This window comes from Daucus carota, chromosome 8, assembly GCF_001625215.2.
Source record: "Daucus carota subsp. sativus chromosome 8, DH1 v3.0, whole genome shotgun sequence".
Taxonomy (NCBI): Eukaryota; Viridiplantae; Streptophyta; class Magnoliopsida; order Apiales; family Apiaceae; genus Daucus; species Daucus carota.
In genome coordinates, this window is record NC_030388.2 from 18,838,809 (window position 1) to 18,863,488 (window position 24,680).

The following is a 24,680-nucleotide window of genomic DNA, read 5'->3' on the forward strand; positions in this document are numbered from 1 at the left end:
ATTGACAAAATAAAAAAAATATATCAACAGAAATAACTTTTAATTTAAGATATAATTTTCAGTTTTTTAAAATAATGAATGAGTGACTTATAATTTTTGATCAAAACTTAGTCAATTTGACCAACAAAAATGGAAATGTGACAACTAAAATGGGATGGAGGGAGTATATTTTATTTTATAATATGATTTAAGAGTCTCATTGAAGATGCTCTAAACTTTTAAAGAGTCACTAGGAATCTCTTGTGCTCAATTTTTTATGATCCTCTTTATATCTTGAATTAGAACCTATTTAACTATCTCCTAGTTATGTTTTAATTTATGTATGATTCTTTATTTCTTTCATTTAAAAATTTGAATAGAAAGTCACTCGAAGATGCTCTAACAACGGCCTAATGTCCGGTCACGATCACGACAACCCATTTCTAGAAAGTAGTTTGGTAAAATTTGAAATGAGAAGAACCCATTTGTGTCGGAAAGCCACTCAACAAAGATTTGAGCATGTGAGTCTGCTAAAGTGCCTTTGTCTTCATATACTGTAACTCACCTGTCATAGATTCATAGTATTGGTTATGTTCTCATCATTCTTCTCGTTTATGTCCTTTTTATTGTACTGCCTTTTTCTTTTTTAATTTCAAAGGACCAGGTAAAGGCTGGTTCATGTTTTTTAACTGTGGAGTACAAAAGTGATGACATTTCCATTCTTGGCAATGATTTGAATAAACTGGGCTCAGTTGTCTGAGTACGAGATCTGAGTTAAGATAAGGTGAATTCGGTTTATAGAGATCTGCAGAAGAATTTGAGTTCGTTGTTGAATAAATTTTGGAGAAATTATCAAATATACATGTTTTTAACAAATTAATTGCAAAATTACTGTCTTCTGGTTTTTGTTGCAAGTTTACGTTCTTTGAGGAAAAAAAATTAAAAAGTTTGCAAATATACGATTAACAAGCCCAGCCCATGACATCTCATCTCATTCTCTCTTCGACAAGAGCAACTCACTCTATCCCTCTGCTTCTCTTCGGCCCTGATCTATCTCCCTCTCTCCTTGCTCTCTCGCTTCCCCATCTCATTATTTCTCTCCCTTAGCTTTGCTCTCTCATTGTCTCTCTCCTCATTCTCTCCCCCTTTCTCTCATCAAAATTTCAGTTGAGAAATCAATTACTCCCTCCGTCCCTTTTTATCTATCCATTTTGGAAAAAAAAACACATACCAAGAAATAATTGATTGTATAAATTTTTTCATTAAATACCTCTAATTAATATCTTGAAAATGGTGGAATACCCCTCCTGTATGTCTTGAAAACAAGAATTCAACCAAGTTTTAAATAAGTCAAGCCTTGAAAATTGAAATTATGGAGATATATTTGAAAAACTATCATTAAATTAGTTTTGAAAGTATAAATGGACAGATAAATAGGGACAAATTTTTACTTCCAAATTGGACAGATAAATAGGGACGGAGGGAGTATTAATTAGGGTTGAAAATTCTGGAAAGATCAGAAATTGAATTAGGCTCGATTAAAGCTATTGTATAGGCGTATGCATATAATTGTGTGTATATGACTATATATGCGATTGCGTTGTTGGTTGATTAGGAATAGATTTTAGTTGATTTTGTGGTTTCTAATTTGTTGTTTTAGTTGCTTTTTAGGTTGCAATGTTTGGTCCCGCAGGAGCACTCATTTTTCGACTTTTACAACCACGTGCAACTTATTATACAACAAAATGTAATTTTCAACCGGTTTCTTATAGTTGCATTTCTGATTGCATATATGGTTGCTAGCAGTTGCATATGCAACCATCGTATTTTTGCAAATTTTTTTTGAAAGATAATATTTTTGCAATTTATTTTAAAAAATGATAGTATTTTTGCAAAAATTCTTTTAGACTTAGGTATTTATGAGAAAAGCCCTAAATTTTGATTCATAAACATCCCCACGATTATATAATTATATTCTAAAAAAATGTCAAAATAATATTATTTCAATTAGTTTCGTATCACAAAATAATATTTATTCTACAAATAACATAAAATAAACTGATTATAAGTTATAAGACAACTTCAACTGATCAAACAGACACTATGGGCATGTTTGGGATGAAGAAGCAGAAGCTTCTTCTGGATTCTGCTTTTTTTACCTGTCTGTGTAAAAAAATAAAAATATTTTCATGAAGCTGAGAATGCTAGATTATGTCTCACAGCTTCTGCTTCTTTTCCAAACACTTTATTAACTTATTTACTTCTCACTTGTACTCCACTTCTTTAATTTAAGTAAGAAATCACTTCTTTTAACCTAACCCAAACGGCCCCTATATATTGAAAAAGACACCATATATTTTTTAATTGGAAACACATATAACCAGTTTGATATTGGATATAAATCACACTTTTGCTAATTTTGACCTTTCGTGATCTCACTTTGACCTTTCGTGATCTCGTCTTTTGCTAATTTTAATTTAGAAAGTTGAAAAATATTCAAGCACAATTTAAAATCTTGATGATATGTTACTAAATTTTGTGAAAATATTGAATTTGAATAGAATTTACCCCGCCCCGTAGACCCAATGAAATTGAACTTGAGATGTATTATCCTGAATATCACACGTTTTATCCTATTTAACCATAGAAATAGAAAATAGGATGAATCTGCATAAATCCACATAAAAATTCATCATTAAAAAAATTCGGTAAAGGTTAAAGTCCATTAACCCGTTTATTTTTGACTTCCAACAAATTTGTTATAATTCAATTCAACAAAAGAGGCTTTGAACTTTGTTGGACCAGATAGACTGTGGGCCTGTGGTGTCGGAGCCTCGTCTTTGAATAATTTTTAGAGCCCAAATCCAGTTTTACCATTGAATACCACAAAATCTTTTGATGTCGCAAGAAGTAAAGGAGGGTCTTGGTCAATGCACCCCTGCAAATCTTTGACCCATCTGCAAGCAAATCAACTAAATACACGCTTCCTTTAAGAATAATTAAAGTTATTTATTATGTTTAATATTCTCTTTCTAACACATTATTCTGAGACTTTTCTCTCATAAAAAACTCCCACAATTGACATTTGTCAACCTCTTCAATACAAATATATTTAAAAAGACTGATATTTTCTTTATAATTGGCATCACTAAAAGAATTGACATGCTATGCGCCATAACATTAAGCTACTCAAGGTTATTTATCAACTTAACATAGTAAGTTAGAAAAACTTTAGAAATGGGAGCTGCTTTAATAAAAGATGACATGTATAAGATTACTTTCTTATGTCACAAACATAGATACATGAAACCAACAATTTTTATACAAAGCATCCAAGTGAAATTTGATTCAGAACTGCCCATTTGTAATCTAGAACTGACAGTTTTGCACCAAATGTTACCAAGGATTTTTACATAATACCGGAATAGATCTGCCTGGTGAAAACATCAAAATAGTAGGCAACCCAACCCATTCTTGTAGCACTAATCCCTTGAACAAAAAAGTCGATTAACTAGATCAGATGCAGATTTTACTGCAAGAACAAGAAGTTGAATCCAAGACAGGGTAGCACTTCTAGTTCTGATTGACAGATAAAGGACGGCCACGGCCCATGGTAAATCCTTTAGTCCCATCAGGCATTCTAGGGCCAGGGGGCGGTTTCGAAGTTTCACCAACATGGTTCAGGTGGACACTGCCGTGGCCTACAAGTGTACAAAGCGAATGAATGAATCAGGCATGACAAATAAGTGAGAGCTAGAGGGAATATACATCCACACACATACCTAGTCCATTTGTGCTACGATATTTCTGATTCCTAGTCCGTCCTCTGTTTCGTGCTCTGTTCCCATTCTTTTCTTTAGTCTGATGCTCTCCATCCTGCCATCAGAAATCAAGCAACAAAGAATACACAACACATTAGTATGTTTCCTATACATTTGGAGTATATTAATAGGGTTTGTCTAGTGTGTGCCCATGGGCACATGCTAAGCACTAAAATACATAAATTTGGAGAGTTTTGATTGGTGTGGTTGTTATAAATGCAGGGGGGTCCACCATTATTAGAAAGGGTAAGCCAATCGAAATCCTCCAATTTCATGGATTTTAGTGCCTAGTGTGTGCCCATGGGCACACACTAGAAAAACCGATATTAATATTATCTTTCCATCTGTATATCAAGAACATGTATCATCTTCATTTGGCCTACCAACATTGCACTAAATAGTATAAACTTCACAAGGAAACGAATAATTGAATGCAATATATAAAATCCCACTAATTATGCAATGGTGATGCTAACATTTCTTCAATTACTGATTCCCATACAAAGAGATTAACACGCAAGTGAATACTTTTAGATTCCAATAAATGTCAGAAATTTATGGTTAATATTTCTAGCCTCTACCAAGGTTTGTATGTCATTAGGCTTACTGACGTGCAGATAGACTATAAACTCTAAATGAAAATTTGAATACAAAACAAGGAATCCCCCAAATTACACGAATAATACCCAACATTACTTCCATATAGTATTTAATAGTGAAGAATTTCTCTCTTTAAAGCTTACAGGACAAATGTGTATGTGAAACTCGAACAGAATTCACTTAAATAGAGTTTTCAACTAAGTTAAGGTGCAAGTGTGCAACCACTAAAACTGTGGAGAGGCACATATACTCTCCGAAAAGGATCTATAAGATCAGAATAATCTTAACAATTATTTAGTACTTGGATTTCTAAAAGTGGGGCTCTATTTTATTCTAGATTTCATTATTTCAAAATTGCTATCATAAAAGTACTACCTGCTGCATGAGCCTCTCATTGTTTACACACTTCAAGCGCATAAAAGAGGTGCCTAAGCATGATATATTACAGTATTTGTTTGTTTAATAAGAACTTAAATTATAAAGTTCTACACAAAATAAAATATACAGGATAGGAACAAATATATTTTCTTAGACACCTTTAAGCAAGTACATAAACCGGGTAAGGTATTTACTAATACAGGCATGGTTAGAATAAGTGTAACTTCAAACGGAACATGTACAACGATATTGTTATATCTGCTAGTCGTAAGAACAAAAAAAGAGATGAATAAACAATAGGTGTGATGTACTAAGTCGTAAGACCAAACAGAGAGATGAGTAGACAATAGGTGTGATCGGTTTTGTTAGTCCTTTTTCTAAATGTTCATTCCAAACAAATAGGAGTGATGGACAACAAGTTTTCACTTTTCCACATATGCACAAAGAACGTAAAAAATTACCTCTTCATCGTCGGGTGTATCATTGTGTTGCTCACTTGAGACATGGTTCTCCTTCTCTCCAGCTGAATCAGTTGTGTGGGCACTACTATGCTTCTCAGACCCTGCTTCCCTCCAACCTGGTTTTTTTTGTCCTTGTTTGACCTGAGCAGAGAAACAAAGTAGCATAAGCAACTGTATAGACAAGAGTGCTGCAGAAGGATATCAACTTGATTACCTGTTTCTTCAGGAGTTTCACTCGCATACCATATCTCCAGTCTCGTTCATCATTCAAAGTATTCACCTGAAAACCAAGTACTTTTAAAGGAATGTCCAAACCCGCCACATCATTTAAATACTAATATGTTATAAAAATAAGGACGGATAACTTTGCACTTACAGCTTTCTCAGCCGACTCAACAGTTTCATACTCCACCAGAGCATGCAACTAGTAGAAAATTAAAAAGCTCATTAGATACTATAAAATTGTAATATGGAAGCCAAACCAGTATCCGCATACATTAATTGAAAAGGTAGGAAACAACTAGAAAATTATAGAACAGATGAAAAAGAGACCAGCTGGAAATAAATCTGACATGCATTGATAACTTCAGCATCATTTATATTTGAGTTAATTGCAATTGGCACCCCTTTGGTTTCACCTTATTGCACATTGCACCTAATAGTTTTGGAAAATACACTTTGCAGCCCCAGACTTTTAACCGCGCTACATTTAACACCCTTTCCGTTAATTTCTGCCGTTACCGTTAACTTTTGCAGGGGCACTTTGGGAAATTTTATTATATTTAATTAAAATCAGACCTTTATTTAAATTTTCTGACCATCTAAACGATATTTTTCGGAAAAACTTAACGAACAAAAGTTGTAGAGAATAAAAAGATCTTTTTAGAACAATAAGGTTCAAAATTTAAATAATTATTTAAAAACGATTGTTCATTTTTACAAGATTGCTAATTTTTGAATTTTTTTAAAATAATTATAAAAAGAATTACGAAAATTTTGAACCTTATAATTCTAAGAAGATCTTTTTATTCTCTACAACTTCCGTTCTTTAAGTTTTTCTGAAAAATATCGTTTAGATGGTCAGAAAATTTAAATAAAGGTCTGATTTTAATTAAATATAATAAAATTTCCCAAAATGCCCCTGCGAAAGTTAACGGTAACGGTAGAAATTAACAGAAAGGGTGTTAAATGTAGCGCGGTTAAAAGTCTGGGGCTGCAAAATGTATTTTCCAAAACTATTAGGTGCAATGTGCAATAAGCTGAAACCAAAAGGGTGCCAATTGCAATTAACTCTTTATATTTTATAGAACTCCCAACTCTTTATTACCAATTATAGCTAATTGTCTCTGAGTCTCTGACCTCATAATCTTATAGTGTCCAGATGCAGCCTCCCTTAGCTAGGAACAAATACTGTATAATGTATGTGAAAGGCTACAAAAAGCTAACCAACAAGAATTGTACACCTTTTAAGTAAATTGTGGATCATATCCTGTAATCGGGATTCATTAGGGTTCAAAATATAACAATGCTGCAATATATACTTCTACCATTGCACCCTTTTGAAAGCAGAATTCAATATTAATAAGAATGTCAGATCACATAATCAAAACTAGCATGTTACATTCGAGGTTATGACTAATAAGTTGATAAATCTTGATTATGCAATTAATGCTAAAGATTACATGCATTTTCACTATAATTATTATAGAAACATTGTACTGACATAAATATATAGGTATTTACAAATTGAAAACAATACTACAAAGAATAACATGTTCTCTTTATTTTACCAACATAGTTGCTAAGACCCTGTGTTTTCCCATACTTGGCTGACTCAGTGTTTACTGTTTAGCTGCATGTCATTTTCCACTAATCAAGTAGTTAGAACTGTACTCTCAAAATATATTTAGTTATATATATGAAACAAAATATTGAACATATCTGGCCATGTTACCTGGAATAGAGGGAGTAATAGTTTCACTCAAGAGAATATTATAAATCAGAAATTATGCTTTCACATTGAAGCTTAATAACATTTGTTCGAATAAATGTTCAAAGGATGCAGTTTGATACGATACCATCTACCTGCCTGTGTGCAACATAGACGATACATGGTACAAAATCAGATTTCCAGATCATTACTTTAAGTGACCCCGTCACAACAGAATGTGTGGGTACGCTGTAACGTATGGGAACGATCACTTTTTTATTTTATTTATTGTTATAATACACACACACACACATTTATTCAATTATTTCATAATTAATAGTATACATTTCTTTTGATGTTATGATAATCTATGCCTACATTATAATCTATTTTTTTGTGACTTATAAGTTGTTCAAACCTGAAGCTAATATAATTATATGTGCTGCATGTTAGAGCGTACACAAAAAAAATATATTTCCTAGGCCCATGATACACAATAATATATTACCTCTAATATTTATGGCAATTGAACCTATGTAGTCCATAAAGCATCAAAACACAATCAATCTCTTTTATTGTTAAGACAGTAAAGTGCCATTCGTACCTTGCCACACAGTAGCTTTTCTGCAACAGAGCAGCTTTTAGTCTCTCTTGAAACATTTGGGTCTCGGATGGAAATATTCTTGATACTGGAATTTAATATAAATCCATCATTTCAATACAGAAATACGGAGTATATCATGATTGTACAAAGGAGATGAGTAACATACTTTCCAGCTTCGCAGAATATCTTACGAATGTTTTCTGGTGAATGATCTTCAGGCAGATTCTCCACTAAAACAGTACATAACTAAATTCCAGAAGTTAAGACTCCATAAAACAACATAGTACACAGGCACTAAAACCTAACTACAAAAAGATACCTGCGGATCCTTGACTTCGTTAAAAGGGAGAGGATTAAGTCGCCTAACATTCTTTTTTGATGAACTCAGCACCTGCAGGTTTCATGTCAACGGCGACTTTGTAACATGGAGCGATATATAAGAGCTAAACTACTGAATAAAAGGTAAAATAAGAAATTACTACTTGTATAGCCCACAATAACCTTTTAGTAGGATTAGGGACCACTTACAAGTTGGGAAGAATCCTTTAGCGCAGCAACGATTAAGGATCTGTCTGGTGCAAGCTTCTTCAGTTTTCTAAAAGAAGCGATTACAGAAATAGGAACTGCAGGGAACAGACAGCCCAAATTAATTGATTTAAAACATATATGGAAAAGCTTTAAGAATCAGAGAAAAAACACTTCAAGACACCAGCCCTGTATCACAAATATAAAATTCACAACTACAATTAAGCATCTACATAGTTTTAGGTATCTTTTACAAACCACATAAACCTCAAATCAGCCTCTTCTAAGAAGAGGACTAGTGCTCTATGCACCCGGGTCAATCAACAGCAACAAGGTTCACTTTTGACTTTGGATGTCAAACAACTTAAAGAGTTCAGGCATAGTAGCTTGCGGACATTTTTACTGATCAATTATATTTCTAGAAGTGAGAGTGCTTTACTTTATATTTAAACCTTCTTGTAGAAAATTTTCAATTGACATACAACAGTCACCTCAGTTTTTCCATTGCTAGACCAGCTTTCCAACCTTTTTGTAGATTTTTTGATTAACATACAAAAATCAATCACACCTCAGTTTTTTCAATATTATGCTAGACCAGGCTTCAGTCCGGAACTGTAGACATGAAGAGTCATTGGCCTCAGCATGATAAGCATAACTTCTCTATTAAGCAATTTTGTGAGACGGCCAACACTTTGGCAACAGAAAAACCAAGAGGAAAGGTTGCACGAAGCCTAGTGACCAATAAACACTTAAAACTAAAACAGCACAAAACATAGCTCATCAGGTAAAGCATTTACCGTATCCATCCTTGTCCTTGGTCACATAATTCATCAAATAATTATCCGTCTTGAGATTTTCATCGCTGAAGTAATACTCCACCTGGATTATTATCAAGAAGATTTCAGATAATTGGAATTTGGGTGGTAAATAAAGTTGATCATTAAGTGACCTCATACTGAAACATGATTCAGATTCATCATCAGCATAATATTGAACACCTAGAGGGTTATGCAACTAAACTGTATAAGCACAAGAGGTCACGGGCAACATCATAAGAGCAGTTTGCTGCTAAACACTGCCCATAACTATTAAGCCTTAATCTCGTAACAACTTTTGCACGGAGTATTCCAAATTTGCAAACACAATAAATGGTTATCATTTTTTCTATAAACAAGTGCTATTACATCTTCGCAGAATTGCTAATACCAAAAACTTCAGCCTTTCTGAAAAACACATGTGACTGTACATATGAAATCTAATAAGTACGTTTTCAAAAAAGATGTACCCGTATATCCTTTAATAGAGAGAATACATAATGAGGAATCTGGCCTCTTACTGAGACCGCTGCCATGCATATTTTTTATAAACACTACCGACAAAGAAAGATAATTATATATCTATAACTTTGGACTAGCATGTAAGAGTGGGATGCGTATCCTGCATTGCCGGATATGTCCACCAAATTTGCTACGTGGCTAAGAATTAAGGATAAATAAGAAGAATAGTACAAAACATGCATATACTAATATCCCTGTAGGCGCATATTTGACTGGAGGATATTCCCATGAATCTTGCACAAAGCGCCGTTTTTTAATTATATGTCAGCCACAGGGTAAGAAGAACAAAATGCTGAAAATTATAATTATCTCCTTACACATGAACAGAACTTAACTAGGTAAGTGCTACATCTACCATTGAAATTCCTCTATTTTCTAACTACAACACTGCTGCAATGGCCCGAAATTCTCACATTTACCGTTGAGGCATAACATTACACGAGAGTTAAATCATTATAATCAGCTAATGCAACCAAAATTACGCAATCCAAAACCGAAATGTAATCTGCCTAGCATAACTGCATAAGAAGCATACATACATGCTTAAAATTAACCGTATATGATAAACTTAAACCCTTCCTACCTAAACATCCTTTATATAAAAAGTCAAAGCCAGGTCAACAGTAATTACATAATCCAGGTGTGCAATTAAAAAATTCTTTAAAAACACGAAAACCGCGAGAATAATTATTCTGCACTCTTTTAATTAATTACGATAAAAACTGTTCTCCACTGAGCGCGAACCCGATTACCTGTTTGATAATCTTGTGACGGAGATCATCGGTAAGCGCGACACTTTTAGACGCCGAGTGAGGCTTCTTGTCGACTCCAGGCTTGGGGACTTCATCGAAGTTGGTGTCGGCGGGAGATCCGACCGGCGGCGAATCTGGACCGGCGACGACCACGACTTCTTCGCCTTCACCTTCTTCCATGAGGGAGGAGACGGAGATGAAGACCGGAGTTTCGGTCCCGGTTCTTTATGTTTTGATCTCGCACCGGTCTTTTTTCTCCGCCGACCTGTGAATATTTATATGACTCTTGCGTTGAAGATGGGTCAAATGGGCTTAATTTTGTGATTTTACTTGTTTGCCCCGGTCTGCTTTATCCAGTTTTCGGTAATGGGCCTGCTTAATACGTCGTTAGTTTGAAATTTGTGTGCGAGCAAGATGGCCTTATCATTTTTATTTTTTTTGCTAACTAAATTGGAATTAAAAAACGAAAAGGATTACAGATCAGGATACCCCGAGAGTCAGAGAGGTAAGAATCTCATCAAGAGCAAGCCCATCAATATCCTAAACTAAGTGAGAAGCCGCGCGTTGCGGAGGCTTATGAAAATAATATTAATGATTTAATATTAATATTTGTAGAATGTAATAGTTTTGTGGCTGTCTATAAAAAATATATTAATAATTAAAAATTAATATTCGTAGGATAAAATAAATTTTATATAATAAATATCATGATGTAATACCAGTACTACTCATTATAAAAATCATGATGTAATACCAGTACTAATATATAAAATTGCAAAATTGGATTAAAATTCATGTCGTTAAAAATAAATTTCTACACGTAATTAATAATTTGAAGCACGACGAATCTTAATTTTATTTGTTTTTTTTTTTTGAAAAGTAATCATGTTGTTACATTGTCACCTTCTTCCAATTTTTTTGGATTGCTTGCGCACAAAAACATCTAACTTAAATCCGTGAGATAGCGATCTATAACTACCTTTCCTTGTAACAATCTTTAGTTTTAAATACTCTATGAACAGTCTTCACTTAAAAGTTGCTTCAACGGAGCAAACAGATAATGCATGAATAATTTTTTTCTGTGTACAAAGTAAATCATATAAAAATTAACTGATGAACAAAACAAATATTATAAAAGAATAACCACCAAACATACATCACTAATAGTTAATTTATTGATATCATCCATCAATATATTCTTCTCCCGTGTTTAGATTTGTCGACTCCTGTTTATAACTATCTTTGCTTGCAATAACCTTTATTTTTTTTTAATACCGTATAAACAGCCTTCACTTATCGTTGCATAAGAACGGCACCATCAGTTAGAAATCGAGCAAGATAACTATCACCGGAGAGAGGTAGGGTAATGGTATTGAGAGAGAGTTTGTGTTTAGATGATTCAAAACCCTACAACCTATATGGGTATTTATAGGTGGAGAGAGACTTGTGTGCTACTCTTTCCCATAATTAAATAATCTGAAACAAAATCAGATTAAAACTTTCAAGCTGCCATATTCCATAAATAATCTGAAACAAAATTAGATTCTGAAACTTGCTTCTAATATATCCGAAACTAAAAAAGGTAATTCTAGTTTTGGATATTTTTTCATCCGAAAATTTCTGAAAATTAGAAAAATAAAACAGAGCGATGTGAGAGGCGTCACCTACACGCCCCTCACTTCTCCTTTATGTAAGTATATTGATGATTGATGTTCTCAGTTAAAATTTAAGGTATTTAGATTAAATTGTGCTTCAACAACGTTCTAGTAATGGCAACATGTGACTATTTTTTAGGCACTACTAAGGACCTGAGAGCCACTCTTTTCTTTTCTCTTTTTTTTTTTTTTTTTTTTACAATTTTGACTTATACACCTTACAAGTGGTATTTTGTGATCATTCTATCAAATAATAATCAAAATAATTTTTTTAAAAATCACACGAGACATGCAATTTAAAATTATTTAATACAAATTAAAATTAATTAATACTAAATCATGTGAGGAAGAAGTTAGAAAATATATACAATATTAATGTCCTTATATATGTTTTACAAAAGCACGATTCTTAAAACCAAGAAATTACATACTTTTTCTGTCATAAGAAATGACATTTCTTTCATATGTAAAAATATAAATTAATAAATTTAGGCTTGACTAATAAATCATTTTGAAAGTAAGTTCGCTAATTGAAAAAATAAATAATCAATAATCCCCGATAATGCTCAATTGTCCCTAACTTATTAAATGAAAATTTCACTTAGCCTTCATCAGTTTCATTATACAGAGTCATTGCACTAATTTCATCACACAATCCCTGACATTAGGTGGCATCGTCAATTTCTTTTGATTTGTCATGATGGGATGAATACAATCTAAAAAAACTATAAATTGCATAAAAAATTTAAAGATAAAAGTTTTCAGAATTGTAATATCTAATCAATAGCTCTCTGTCAACAGTTGTTGGCAATATCAGAGAGGATGACTTCATGATTCCAACTTACAAATTTGAATTTATTATTCTTGCTGATTTATTTGGTATTGCAAATTCTTATTCGAATCATGAATTTCCTGATTTTTCAATAGATATATTAATCTTTCAAAACTCTCTGTAATATATATATTAGGGGTGATTATCAAACCGCATAAATCGCAGAAACCGCCCGCACCGCACCAAACAGCATCGCGATACGTGGTTTATAATGTTTGTGGTGCGGTTTGAAATTTTGTCAAACCGCAAGGTGCGGTGCGGGTTGCGGTTTTAATTTTACAAAACGCGGTTAAAACCGCACCGCACCGCATTTAATATATTATATAAAAAATATATTTTATATATATGTCTATTATATTATTATAACTTTATTATGTATCAATCTGGACAATTTTTTTTTTTTATCAAGCCTATCAAATCTAGGCCGCTTTATAAAACATAAGAGCAACATCTCATATATATGCAGGAAGGAGTCTAGTCTGTTCTTGTAATCTATGTTTTTGCAAATTTGCTAAAATGTTGCACAGTTCAATGTATGTCACATAGGCTCACATATAATCGTGATTTAAGTTTAACTTTTATCATATTATATTCCTTCAAAAAATAATTGATTATGGACAAATTTTATAATTTTATTTTAAAAATTATTTAAATATATGTATAAACCACACAAACTGCACCGCAACCGCACCGCCTTTTCGTGGTGCGGTTTATGTGGTTTTAACACTTCGTGGTGCGGTTGCGCTTTGAGAATTTGGCAAAACCACATATGCGGTTTGATTTGCTGTTTTAGCCAAAAACCGCACCGCCCGCACCGCGATCACCCCTAATATCTATATCTTGTAATAATCGTGAATTTATTATAATCGTGCTTCAATATCTTTATCAGATATTCATGATTTCATAATCATACTTCAATATCTTTATCAGGTTATAGCCTCTATTTCCATTTTACATCTAACTTACAAACCGCGTCTTCTTAACTTTATTTATTGTAAATATTGCAAAAATAATAGGAGTGATCAAAGAGTTTAAAGGTGTTTTTGATATTAACACAATTTATGGAGACATTAATATTGCGTCGTTCTGTCTCACATATGGAAGGTATGTTATGACATAATTATGTTCACATATTCTTAAATTTTGTGTTATATCTAAACATCAGTGCCTTGCCTGTACAAGATCAACATGCATGGTAGTAATCGCATCATATTCTTTTGATTCTAACTAGAAAAATTTACAGGATTCGCTTATTGTTAGTGTCGGTATCAACATGCATTCACTTTTAATGCGAAATTCAAAAGATTAAGGAAACACCGGTGATTGCAATTCTTGCAAGTACAAAGATCAAGACAGTTAGTCTTAATATTAGTATTCAATTCTGGATTAATGTTAGATTTAGTTATATTGAATGGAGCTAACAAATTTTCTACATTAGAGTCTGCACAATTAATTATATTCCTCCAACGAGGATTTATCTTAATTTGGATTATGATGATGTCTATGCAAGAAGACAAAGGTAAACAATGTATTCAACTGCTTTTATTAGGCCTGTCAAACGGATAATCCGGATATGGATTTGCCTATATCCGAATCCGTATCCGGGAATGTCAAATCATATCTGAATCCGTATCCGTATCCGCACTTTTAGAGAAATGATATCCGTATCCGAGATCCGCCGGATAATATCCGTATACGGATATTATCCGGATCTGTTTTCTAAACAAAAAAAAATCTAGACCAAGTAGAAACAAATGAAATGAAAGCCGGATGGTTGTTGTTCACCTGTACCTAAATCAAAACCTCAAAACTTATCAGGCTAAGCAAAGCCTACAAATGAAGCAATTACAGAACAGAGTTTGGCATCGTAGTTTCAAAACAAACATCAACATCATTCACTATTACCCCATAAACTAATCAGAGTCAGATCTGCAACCCAAACCAAATTCGTGTTAGATTGAGCGGCAAGAACGAAACATCTTTGTGTGAATGATTTAGTCACGTACCTTGCAGGAACTAATTGGATGTAAAAAGTTAAGAATCAGCTTGTTAGATTTGAGTTTTAGGTTAAAATAAAGTATAGCCGAGGGTAGATGTGAAGAGGGAAGACGGTAGTCTTAGTCTGTAGATTTGAAAAGCCATTTAAGAATTAGGTCAACAGGCGATTAAATTAACAGGGTAAATCGTATACTAATGATTAACAATAAAAAAATAAATATATTATAATCTATCTGGTTAATAATTTATTTAAAATAATTATATAACATAAATATATATAAATATACATAATATAATAATTAATTGCGGATCCGGATATTTTCGGATACAGATATGCCTATATCCATATTCGTATCCGCATAGGCCGGATTCGAATACGGATAATATCCGCTTTCTTTCAGATACGGATATTATCCGCTTTCTTCCGAATACGGTTGCGGATATTTTGGACGGATATCGGATTTTTCAGATATTTTTGACAGCCCTAGCTTTTATGCCCGTGTAAACTTTTATTCTTTTTGTCATGTAATCCAATTAACTTGTTTTTGTTATGTAGATTCGAGGAAAAAAGTGACATATATTTCGAGAAAATTGTAGAATTCCCAGCTAAAATCATTTCTGTTTCTTCGAATTATTTTGTTGAGTTCGTTGGGAAATTAACACTGAAACACTTTAGCGGAAAGACGAGCACTGAATTTTTGAAAGTGTGTAACATTCTTTATGATTGTTATCTAATTTTTCCCATGGTTTTTATTAATGTCAGTTAATATCTTTTGTCAAACCATCTTACTAGATATTCGCTTCCGTTTATTATTATTTTTCTTTTCATTTATAATGCATGTATGAAATCATTAAAAAACAGAAATACTATATTAAATATTAAAGAAATTAATAAGTTGTAATAAATCTGGAAAATTAATAGTATATATATATTACAAAAATTAATAAAATTTAAAATAAAAAATATATTAATTTTTAAAAATATATATAAATTATTTTATTTATAAACATAATATATTTTTAAAAGGGCTTTTTTCATAAATACCCAAGTCAAAAAGATTTTTTGCAAAAATACTGTCATTTTTTAAAACAAATTGCAAAAATACTGTCATTCAATTTTTTTTTTTTGCAAAAATACGATTTTGCATACGCAACCAAATCTGCAACTACGAGCAACCATACTTGCAACTACATATGCAACTTTTTAAAAAAATTGCTAAAATTATATTAAGTTGCATAATAAGTCGCATCTAGTTGCAAATGCAGGAAAATAAGTGCCCCCTGCGGGGTCAATACTAATATCACGAAACAACCATAAAATCAACTAAAAGCAACCATTAAATCAACTTAAAGCAACCATTACGATGAAGAAGATGGATAGATGAAGATGTTGATGAATGCCGTAGTGTTGTGAAGATGCGGAAACAATATGTACGCACTGTGAACAACAATCTCTCCTTGCTCGAGTGTTTGTAACTCAGTCCCAACTGGAATCTTCTCGAGATCGAGAATCAGAAGAAACCGATTTGGAACTATATGAAACCTGATGCTACTGATGTACGAACGTGAACCGAAGAAAGTTGATTGATCGTCAATTGCAAAAAGGGTCGTACTATTGAGATGAAGTAGTGTGTGGCTGAAGGAAGGCAGTGGTGTGTGGTGATAGGTTTTGCTGCACGCCCCAGGTTAATAAAGTGGCTAAATGGGGGTGGGTGGTTAAAGTAGTATTTTTGCAATTTAATTGATTGTATGTTATAAAAGATAGTATATTTGCAAGATTTTAGAGAAGGTAGTATATTTGTAAATAAATAACTAAAAGTTAGTATATTTGGTAAATTCCGTTTTTAAAATGATATAATATCATAACAATCAAATATAAAATTTGTCGTCTAATATTTCAAATGTATCAAAACTTTCCTTTTGAAATCCACCCCGTTTCAAGCCAAACGGACCCTTATTTTTACCCTAAATACTTGCAGAAAAAGAATCAGCCCCACCGGCTAATTCATCTTAAACCACCGGTCGACTAATTCTTCCTCTGTAACCACGAAAAACCGCGGACTGATCTTTGCTGCTTGCTCTACTTTCTGAATCGAATTTGCTCACCATAGAGGTACTGTTCTAACTCCTCTGTTCTTAGCCTGTATACATAGGTGTGTCTGTGTATATTGAAAGGGTTTCTACTGTGATTAATTTAATTGTGATTAATTGTTCTGATTAGCTTGTCTTCAACTGTTTGGTTTTTTGGTCTAGGGTTTTGATTTAGGTGATTAATTTGATTTGTAATTAATAGTTTTTAGGTGTATATTCAGGGGGTTTCTATGGGTTTAATTTATGTGTATTTATATAGGTCTGTTATGTTTGGTTGGTATATAGATACCCAGACTTCAGTAGTTAGCCCAGAGGAGAGGGATACGATATGTATAATGTTAGAATGCTAGAAAGATTAGACCTGCAAAGTTAGGAACATGTCAGTAATATCAAGATGGTGCTAGTAGTCAACTCTGATTGATTAATTACATCTCCGTAAAACCAAGGGAAAACTAACATAACCGAAATGCTCCTGAACATGTGGGCGGAAGTGTTAATAAATCATAGTGGCTTGCAAGGCAAACTTTTACCTTCAGAATTCAGGAATTATGAGTTATTCTTGCAGATAATAATAGCGCTAATAATTTTCCGTTTCTTTTGTTTACTACTCTTCACCTTGTCCTCAGTCGATTTAGTGGTTGTTAAGTCTGAGTTCAGTCTTATTCTCTGCTCTGTGAAAAGAACTGTTCCATCTTTCTGTTGTCTTCCTTTTGTCAAGTGAACCAGATCCGTGACATCATGATGGTTATATCTGGTTTTGATTTCATGTACTGCAACTCATTTAAGTGATGAATCTGTATTCAGTTAAATCTATTCTCTCACTGTTTAGTTAGTCGTACAAAGAGTTTCCCCTGAAGTGATTTGGCTCTAAAGTGCAATGGTACCAACTAGCAAGCAGTTCTATATGTATATTCACTTTTCTGTGCAGCTCACTTGTTTAGTGAGATCTTGCTGCAATTATACATCATCAGATTTGTGTCAGTCTTTTCGTGCTGTCGGGGTTATCCTGGGAAGTCTAAGTACTTCGGCCATTGATTCCATGTATTATGCCCCTATCGTATCAGTAATATTCACCTAGTGAATAATGGACTTAAGCTCTATATTTTCGCTTTGTATCTGCATTAAAACTAGATCTGATTTTTATAGATATTTGATTAGACAACCTTTTATAGGAGCAAGTACTGTTTTTCGCTTTCGGACAAAATACATCACAAATTCAATGTTTAACCCTGCCCCCACTAAGATTATAAACATATTTTGCCAAAACTAATCAAAATGAATATATAAAGAATCAATAAAATACATAAACATGAACCAGGCTAATATATTTCAAAATCCAAGTACATTTGATAAGCATTTCTGTCCGAAGAGTAGTACCCTTCCACAAGACTATTAACTTGGAAACCAAACTTCTTGTAAAGATTCAAGGCCGCAGTTCTTGACGGGTCCACATGAGGTGATATTTGGTGGACCTTTCTAGCTCTGCATTTCTCTATTGCTGCACTTAGCAGTGCCTCTACATGGCCTTGTCTCCTGTACTAAAATACTTAACTATTTATAAAGTAAACATAACTACATAAGCTATAATAAATCATCTAATGTACTTACAGGAATATATGAAGATAGTATATTACATAAAATAATTTGTAACCTAGACTTTTACACTTGAAATCATATTTCATGAGTATCTTATAGTATTTGGTTATTCGAAACTATGATATTTGGTCCGCTGTGCCAGACCCATAGGTTAGGAGTTGGGTGGGAGAGAGTGTCATATTGTTATTTTTATGTTATATATGGTTGAATGTAGATCTTGATCAAATTAGTTATTTGTGCTGAACTCAGAGTTATGCTTTTGGCTTTTGATTCTATTGTGTTATTCAGTTGTAGGACACAATGTTTTAAAAAAAAAAAATTAGTATTACTTTTTAGTGTTCTTTATTACTCCCTCCGTCCCAGTCATTTGTATACAAATGGCTGGGACAGAGACCAATAAATTGTGTAAGAAATAAGTAAAGTTAGATGAAAAGTGGGTAGAGTGGTGGGACCCATTAATATTTAATAATAGATTTGAGATAGGGGAGGAAAGTAGTGGGTGTAATAGTGTTTATATTATTATTGAATAGAGATAGTGGAGGAAAGTAGTTGGTGTAATGTTATTTTATATTATAAAAGTTTACTACTTTTGGAATGTATACAATTGATGGGACGTCCCAAAAAGAAAACTGTATACAATTCACTGGGACGGAGGGAGTAAGTAATTAGTTTTTAAAATTTCAGTTGTAGATAAATATTTTCATCGGTAATTAAGTAATTTAATATTGTTGGAATAAGGATCAAGTATGTTTTTAAACATCCAATAGCCTTTGCAGTCTACTTTTGAATCAACTCTCTACGCTTAGTACCGGTTAGGGCTACTACTGCTGCTTCTGCTTCCTTTCTTCTATGGTAACTCATAAATTAGGGCTTTTCGTATTAATTTTCGATTATTTTCTCTTTAATTATTATTCATCGATAGTTATTAGTCAGGGCTTGTTTTATCACCCTTAATTTTGATATGTATATCATGTTTTGTTATAATTTGATTTCACGGTTTCTTGTATATGTGTAAATGCTAATTTACTTTTGCGGTAGCTTGCAAAGATTTAGTTGTGAATTTTTGTCTATATGCTTGGTCTGACTAATTTTTATGAATGATGACGTTTAGTATAGTCTGCATCTGTGCGAGTTAGGAAAGAGCACATGGTCACGTTCTGGTTAATCGGAAAAAGATGATATGTATTATGTTAGGAAAACATATGTAGTCAGGATTTATGTCATCAAATCTTGACAGACAATAGTAAGGTAATGTCCCGGTCCCCGTTAGAAGGAAGATATTTCACACTTCAATTATATTAAATATTAAATTACATGACCCTAATGTGCACCAGAAGATGTCTAGTTTATCACTCAACACAACATAATTTACTTTGACACTTCCAATACCCGGGCTAAAATGTTATCTGAATTCACATATTGCGTGATCGAATATCAAAGCACGTCTGCAGTATCCACTCATTCTGTGATGTACCAACTACCAACTACCAAATATTTAGAGTAAAGTATGATGATTCAAATTTCTTTGCTGAAGATATATACTAATAATTTTACTTAGTAGGTGATAATAAGTTTGGCCAAACCGCTACTACAAATATTCATGGTACTAGATTATGAACAATTTTGCTAGCAGAAGCATTGAGTGCTAGTACCTTAGGTTATTAGAGTAAAGATGATAATAAACATTTTCAGTAGAACAAGTAGAAGCTTCAGTATATAATACTGGCTTTGTTTATCTTCTATTTTGAAGTGATATATATTATGTTATTCCCTCCGTCCCATTTTAGTTGTCACATTTGGTTTTGTGCCGGTCAAATTGACTAAAGTTTGACTGAAATTTATTAATATTTTATTAATTGATAAAATTAAAAAAATATATATCATTGGAAATAATTTTTAATCTACTTGAAGATGTAATTTTCAGTTTTTTAAAATAATGAAAGAGTGATTCATAATCTTTGGTCAAAATTTAGTCAATTTGACCAACAAAAATAGAAATGTGACAACTAAAATGGGACGGAGGGAGTATTATGTTTAAATAAATATAGCATTTTTAGTTTCAGGCAACATGGATTGCAATTTTCCCTTATGCTTTCAAAGGGAAGTACTAAATCAATAACTTGGATTGTTAAAGAAAATAAAAAGTTTGCAAAATATGCATTAACGAAGCTCATCCAAAATCAAGGGGGTTTGACTTGAAAACTGAAAAGTAGATTAAACCATTTGTTCACAGGTTTAGGTAAAAGTAACCATGGCGTCAAGTGCATTAAAAGAGCAACAGCGAGATCTAGAGAACAAAGCCAATGATTTAAGCAAGCTACAAAAAGGCAAGTCGTTTTTCATTCACTGCTCCAGTTTAAGTTCAACCAGCCCGTCTTCGCTTCTTCCGCGGATTTTTCCAAAGTTCTGAACTCTAACTCAATTAAACAATGTATTTCGAGTTAAATAATTTTAAATCATTCATCTCCTGCTGTTCAGATATAGCAAAGAATCATCAAGTCAGAAAGAAGTATACCATCCAGCTCGGCGAAAATGAGCTCGTCTTGAAGGTCTTTCACTACTACCTCTATATATGTAACGTGTTATGCTACATACTGTTGATATAAATATAGTTAACCGATGCTGTCTATTGTCTTGAAGGAGTTGGATTTGCTGCAAGAGGATGCAAATGTGTACAAACTGATAGGACCAGTTCTAGTGAAGCAGGATTTGGCTGAAGCAAATGCCAATGTTCGCAAGCGTATAGAATATATATCTGCTGAATTGTATGTTTTTCTCCTTATATACCCTTTTAGCTACATTGCATATTTTCATTTTATATGTTTAGCTAATAAATGAAGTTAAATGCGATAGCTTTCATCAGCTGTTGGTATATAAAACATATCTGTGATAGTTACTTCAGTTTAGTGTTATAGATTCTATTAGTCATTCAGTTTATACTAGTCATTTTGTTTTTTGGGACATACATTTATGGAACAACTTTGACTGTCATGGAGTAAGATTCGCTGGACACGTAATATTTTCAAGCTTAGTAGTTCTACAACTATTGTTGATGCATGTTTTTCTTTTCTAAATTCATATATATATGTGTGTGTGTGTGTGTGTGTGTGTGTGTGTATTTACATCATCAGTTTTCTATCTGTAACTGAAGCTGCACTTGTCCTTGAATTTTGCCAATCTGCATTTTTTGACGGAGAAGGGTCATGCGGGCTTAAGTTTGAATGGATAATATTACAAAGATGAGTTTGATGTGTAGGTTTGGAAAGGCCATGTTGTAATAATTTTTCTCAGAGGGAGGCTGGTGATAGCATTAGATGAGAGAAAACAAAGAGAATGGAGAGAGAACGTCGCAATTTTTTGTGCTCAGCACTCTCATATTCACTTCTGATTGTAGAGAGATTTTTGAATTACAGAATAAAGCTCATATGTCATCTACTAATTTTGCAAATACAGTTTTATTATTGATTATTTAAGTAGATAAAATGTCTTTTTGAGTTTTTACAGTAATAACCAGTGTTGTATTACTAATGATGTAATGCATTCCGTGCATTTTTATCTCAGAAAGAACCTGTCATATGATGAACATTACTTTTTTGATTACCAATCCTATTATTTTGAGGAAGTTATGCTTCATGACCTCCAGTTATCAAATCAGAATTAGCTATTAGTTTTATGCGATTGCATCTCTTTATAGTTACGCAATTGATGAGCCATAAGTAGTATTTGGTACTAATTTTTGATAAATGACTGTGTTCTGGGGCTACTACATGATGTGATCTGAACCAAATGCCACCTAATGTGTTGTTATGGCTCAGCAACTGCATAGCATGCCAAATATATGGATCAGTTTGTTGTATGAGCTGCTAAATTGATTTGACAGCAACCAGTTACCACTTGATCTATTCACAAGTAAACAAATGCATAATATGCCATATTTAATGCAGTAGCCTGGTATGACAAAGTTGTCAGGTGCGATGTTACCATTCTATTATATTTTCTGTGGAGTACATTGTATTATTATTTATATAATAGAATGGTTTATCACCCAAAATTAAAAACCACTGTATATCTAATTCACATGTTCCTATTGCACCCTGTGAAAACTAAAACAGTAATTTTGTCGAACTGTATCTAGGGCTGATGAGGTTTGAACACATCTTTGAGAAGCGAAACTCAATGAACTGTAGTTTATCTCTTAATTTGATTCAGCTTTATGACCTTAGAAGTTTTATGTTATAATATGACGATCTCAACATGGGGTTCCAATTTAATTGGAATGGAGGCTACTCGCCAAAATGTTTTAGAAGTACCGAAAGAGGAAAAACTGCACTTAGTGTAATACCAGATTCTAATTACTATTTCTGTTCTTGTAAATATTTCGCTAATGCTATAATCTCATCCATTTCAGAAAACCCATTTTTCTGGTTGATAAAAGTAGTTTAACCATTATTTAGCCGAAAAAAAAACTAGTTTAACAATTGGGATGCATATGCCACATCAGTTCATTGTATATTTGTTGTGCCATATATTAAAGGTTTGACTAATGTTAGAGAGTATAATCATGGTCATGCTATAATGTTGAGATAGTATGTCTTAGTTAAATGTACTCGGTGCTCATTGTGCTGCTGTTGAAGTGTGGAATTTTGGGTTCGTGTCTTACTTTCTCTTGATTTACCAAATTTCATGCCCTGCAGGAAACGTCTGGATGCAGCTCTTCAGGATCTGGAGGAAAAGCAAACTAGCAAGAAAGATGCGGTCAGTGCCATTTTTCTGCATACAAGCTCAGGATGCATATGCCTCTATTTATTATTGCTAGCACATGGGTATCTTATATATGTACACACACACACACACACACATAGTTGAATCCTTAACATGACACTGAAATATGTAATTTGTTTGAATATTTATTTAGTATACCAACCAAACAAGCCGGTATGTGAATGTCTTGCTCTGAATGCAAGTTAGGGGTAAAATTCTAATTAGTATAAAATAATTAAATCATGAGAAATAATGTTTGTTAATGAGTATGATATATATATAGGCAAGTGATCAAATAGAAACTAGAAATTATTTTAAAAACTTACATTTTGTTCCCTCAATTCTTAAAAACTTACATCATCAGGGCGCCCGACTGTCAAGTGGCGCCATGCCAACTAGGCCCATTGCCACGTGGTGCCATTCCAGCAATAATATTAGTTTCTAGTTTCTGGGCTAGGTAGGTTTCTAGTGGAGTAGGACCGTGTAAACACATATATGGCCTGTTTCATGCAACACATCTCTAGTCATACACATCTAAGAGCGGAGAAGTCAAATTTTAAGAAACATTTAGCTTAGCTTGTCTGTTGCAGCCTTTTGTTTTTTTTGTTAAATTTAAGTACAGGATCACTGGACATAACTGCTATGGCTTTATAGTCAAATCCCAAGAATCACCTAGGGAAGTTTGTTGCAGAATGCAGCATCTTGAAGATGAGAGGACAAATGGTGAATTTCGATATAGGGAATCTTTATTGTTTTCATTGATTGCATTATAATATATTTATTTTTTCACTATTTCTTGCTTATAGAATTCAGCAACACCTTGTGTAATTAAGGAGAGGTGAAATACTATTGAATGTGGAGAGTGGGTTGAAGGAAAAATATCATTTTGTGCATAATTGTGTGATATGTGTTTACATCTTTATTTTATTCATTTCAGATATGGCATGACAGGGATTATACAGTAGAAACATTTGTACTGCGGTAACTAATATTATTAAAAGATTGATCATGTTTGTAATGATTGTTTTTTCCTTCTTATGTTGCAGATTTACAAGTTACAACAAAGAATCCAATCTCTACAGGCTGGGAAAGCCAAGGCCTAATGTTGTAGGTTTGTACTGAGTACTTCCGTTCGATGTAATGAACTTGCTACTAATTCCAGTTGAACCTCAGCAGGTTCTGATTGTTTTGGAGGAAAAATCATATATAATTTGTTTTTCGGGCTGAATCCATCATTGGTTGTTTACCAAGAAGTTAGTGGCTCTTTTTGTCTGGCACCAACTTTTGCAGGAGATTTGAGCATAATTTTGAATGAAATGTGTGGATTATGTTTTATGTGATAGCTGTTTTGAACTACTGC

At 33.1% G+C, this 24,680-nt stretch overlaps 2 protein-coding genes across 5 annotated transcripts; one reads left to right on the plus strand and one right to left on the minus strand.

Annotated features, from left to right (window-relative positions):
• Nucleotides 1–3,227: 3,227 nt before the first annotated feature.
• Nucleotides 3,228–10,670, minus strand: LOC108198275 (la-related protein 6A). Of its 2 annotated transcripts, XM_064082960.1 has the most exons (11): nucleotides 10,388–10,670; nucleotides 9,096–9,177; nucleotides 8,302–8,396; nucleotides 8,093–8,164; nucleotides 7,940–8,019; nucleotides 7,774–7,858; nucleotides 5,616–5,663; nucleotides 5,454–5,519; nucleotides 5,240–5,380; nucleotides 3,762–3,855; nucleotides 3,228–3,680 (listed from the first exon to the last, which is right to left on the minus strand). In XM_064082960.1, the coding sequence occupies exons 1-11, from the start codon at nucleotides 10,565–10,567 to the stop codon at nucleotides 3,553–3,555; spliced, it is 1,071 nt and encodes a 356-aa protein (XP_063939030.1). In that variant the 5' UTR covers nucleotides 10,568–10,670; the 3' UTR covers nucleotides 3,228–3,552. The 2 variants fall into 2 exon arrangements, with proteins under 2 accessions (XP_063939030.1, XP_063939031.1); XM_064082961.1 differs by lacking the exon at nucleotides 5,616–5,663 and having other exon boundaries at nucleotides 10,388–10,667.
• Nucleotides 10,671–16,811: 6,141 nt separating this feature from the next.
• Nucleotides 16,812–24,655, plus strand: LOC108197312 (prefoldin subunit 6). Of its 3 annotated transcripts, none has more exons than XM_064083433.1 (7): nucleotides 16,854–16,985; nucleotides 19,336–19,411; nucleotides 20,793–20,886; nucleotides 21,038–21,108; nucleotides 21,200–21,324; nucleotides 23,254–23,314; nucleotides 24,367–24,655. In XM_064083433.1, the coding sequence occupies exons 3-7, from the start codon at nucleotides 20,811–20,813 to the stop codon at nucleotides 24,421–24,423; spliced, it is 390 nt and encodes a 129-aa protein (XP_063939503.1). In that variant the 5' UTR covers nucleotides 16,854–16,985; nucleotides 19,336–19,411; nucleotides 20,793–20,810; the 3' UTR covers nucleotides 24,424–24,655. The 3 variants fall into 3 exon arrangements, with proteins under 3 accessions (XP_017220384.1, XP_063939503.1, XP_063939502.1); XM_064083432.1 differs by having other exon boundaries at nucleotides 16,897–16,985; nucleotides 19,327–19,411; XM_017364895.2 differs by lacking the exon at nucleotides 19,336–19,411 and having other exon boundaries at nucleotides 16,812–16,985.
• The last annotated feature ends 25 nt before the right edge of the window (nucleotides 24,656–24,680 follow it).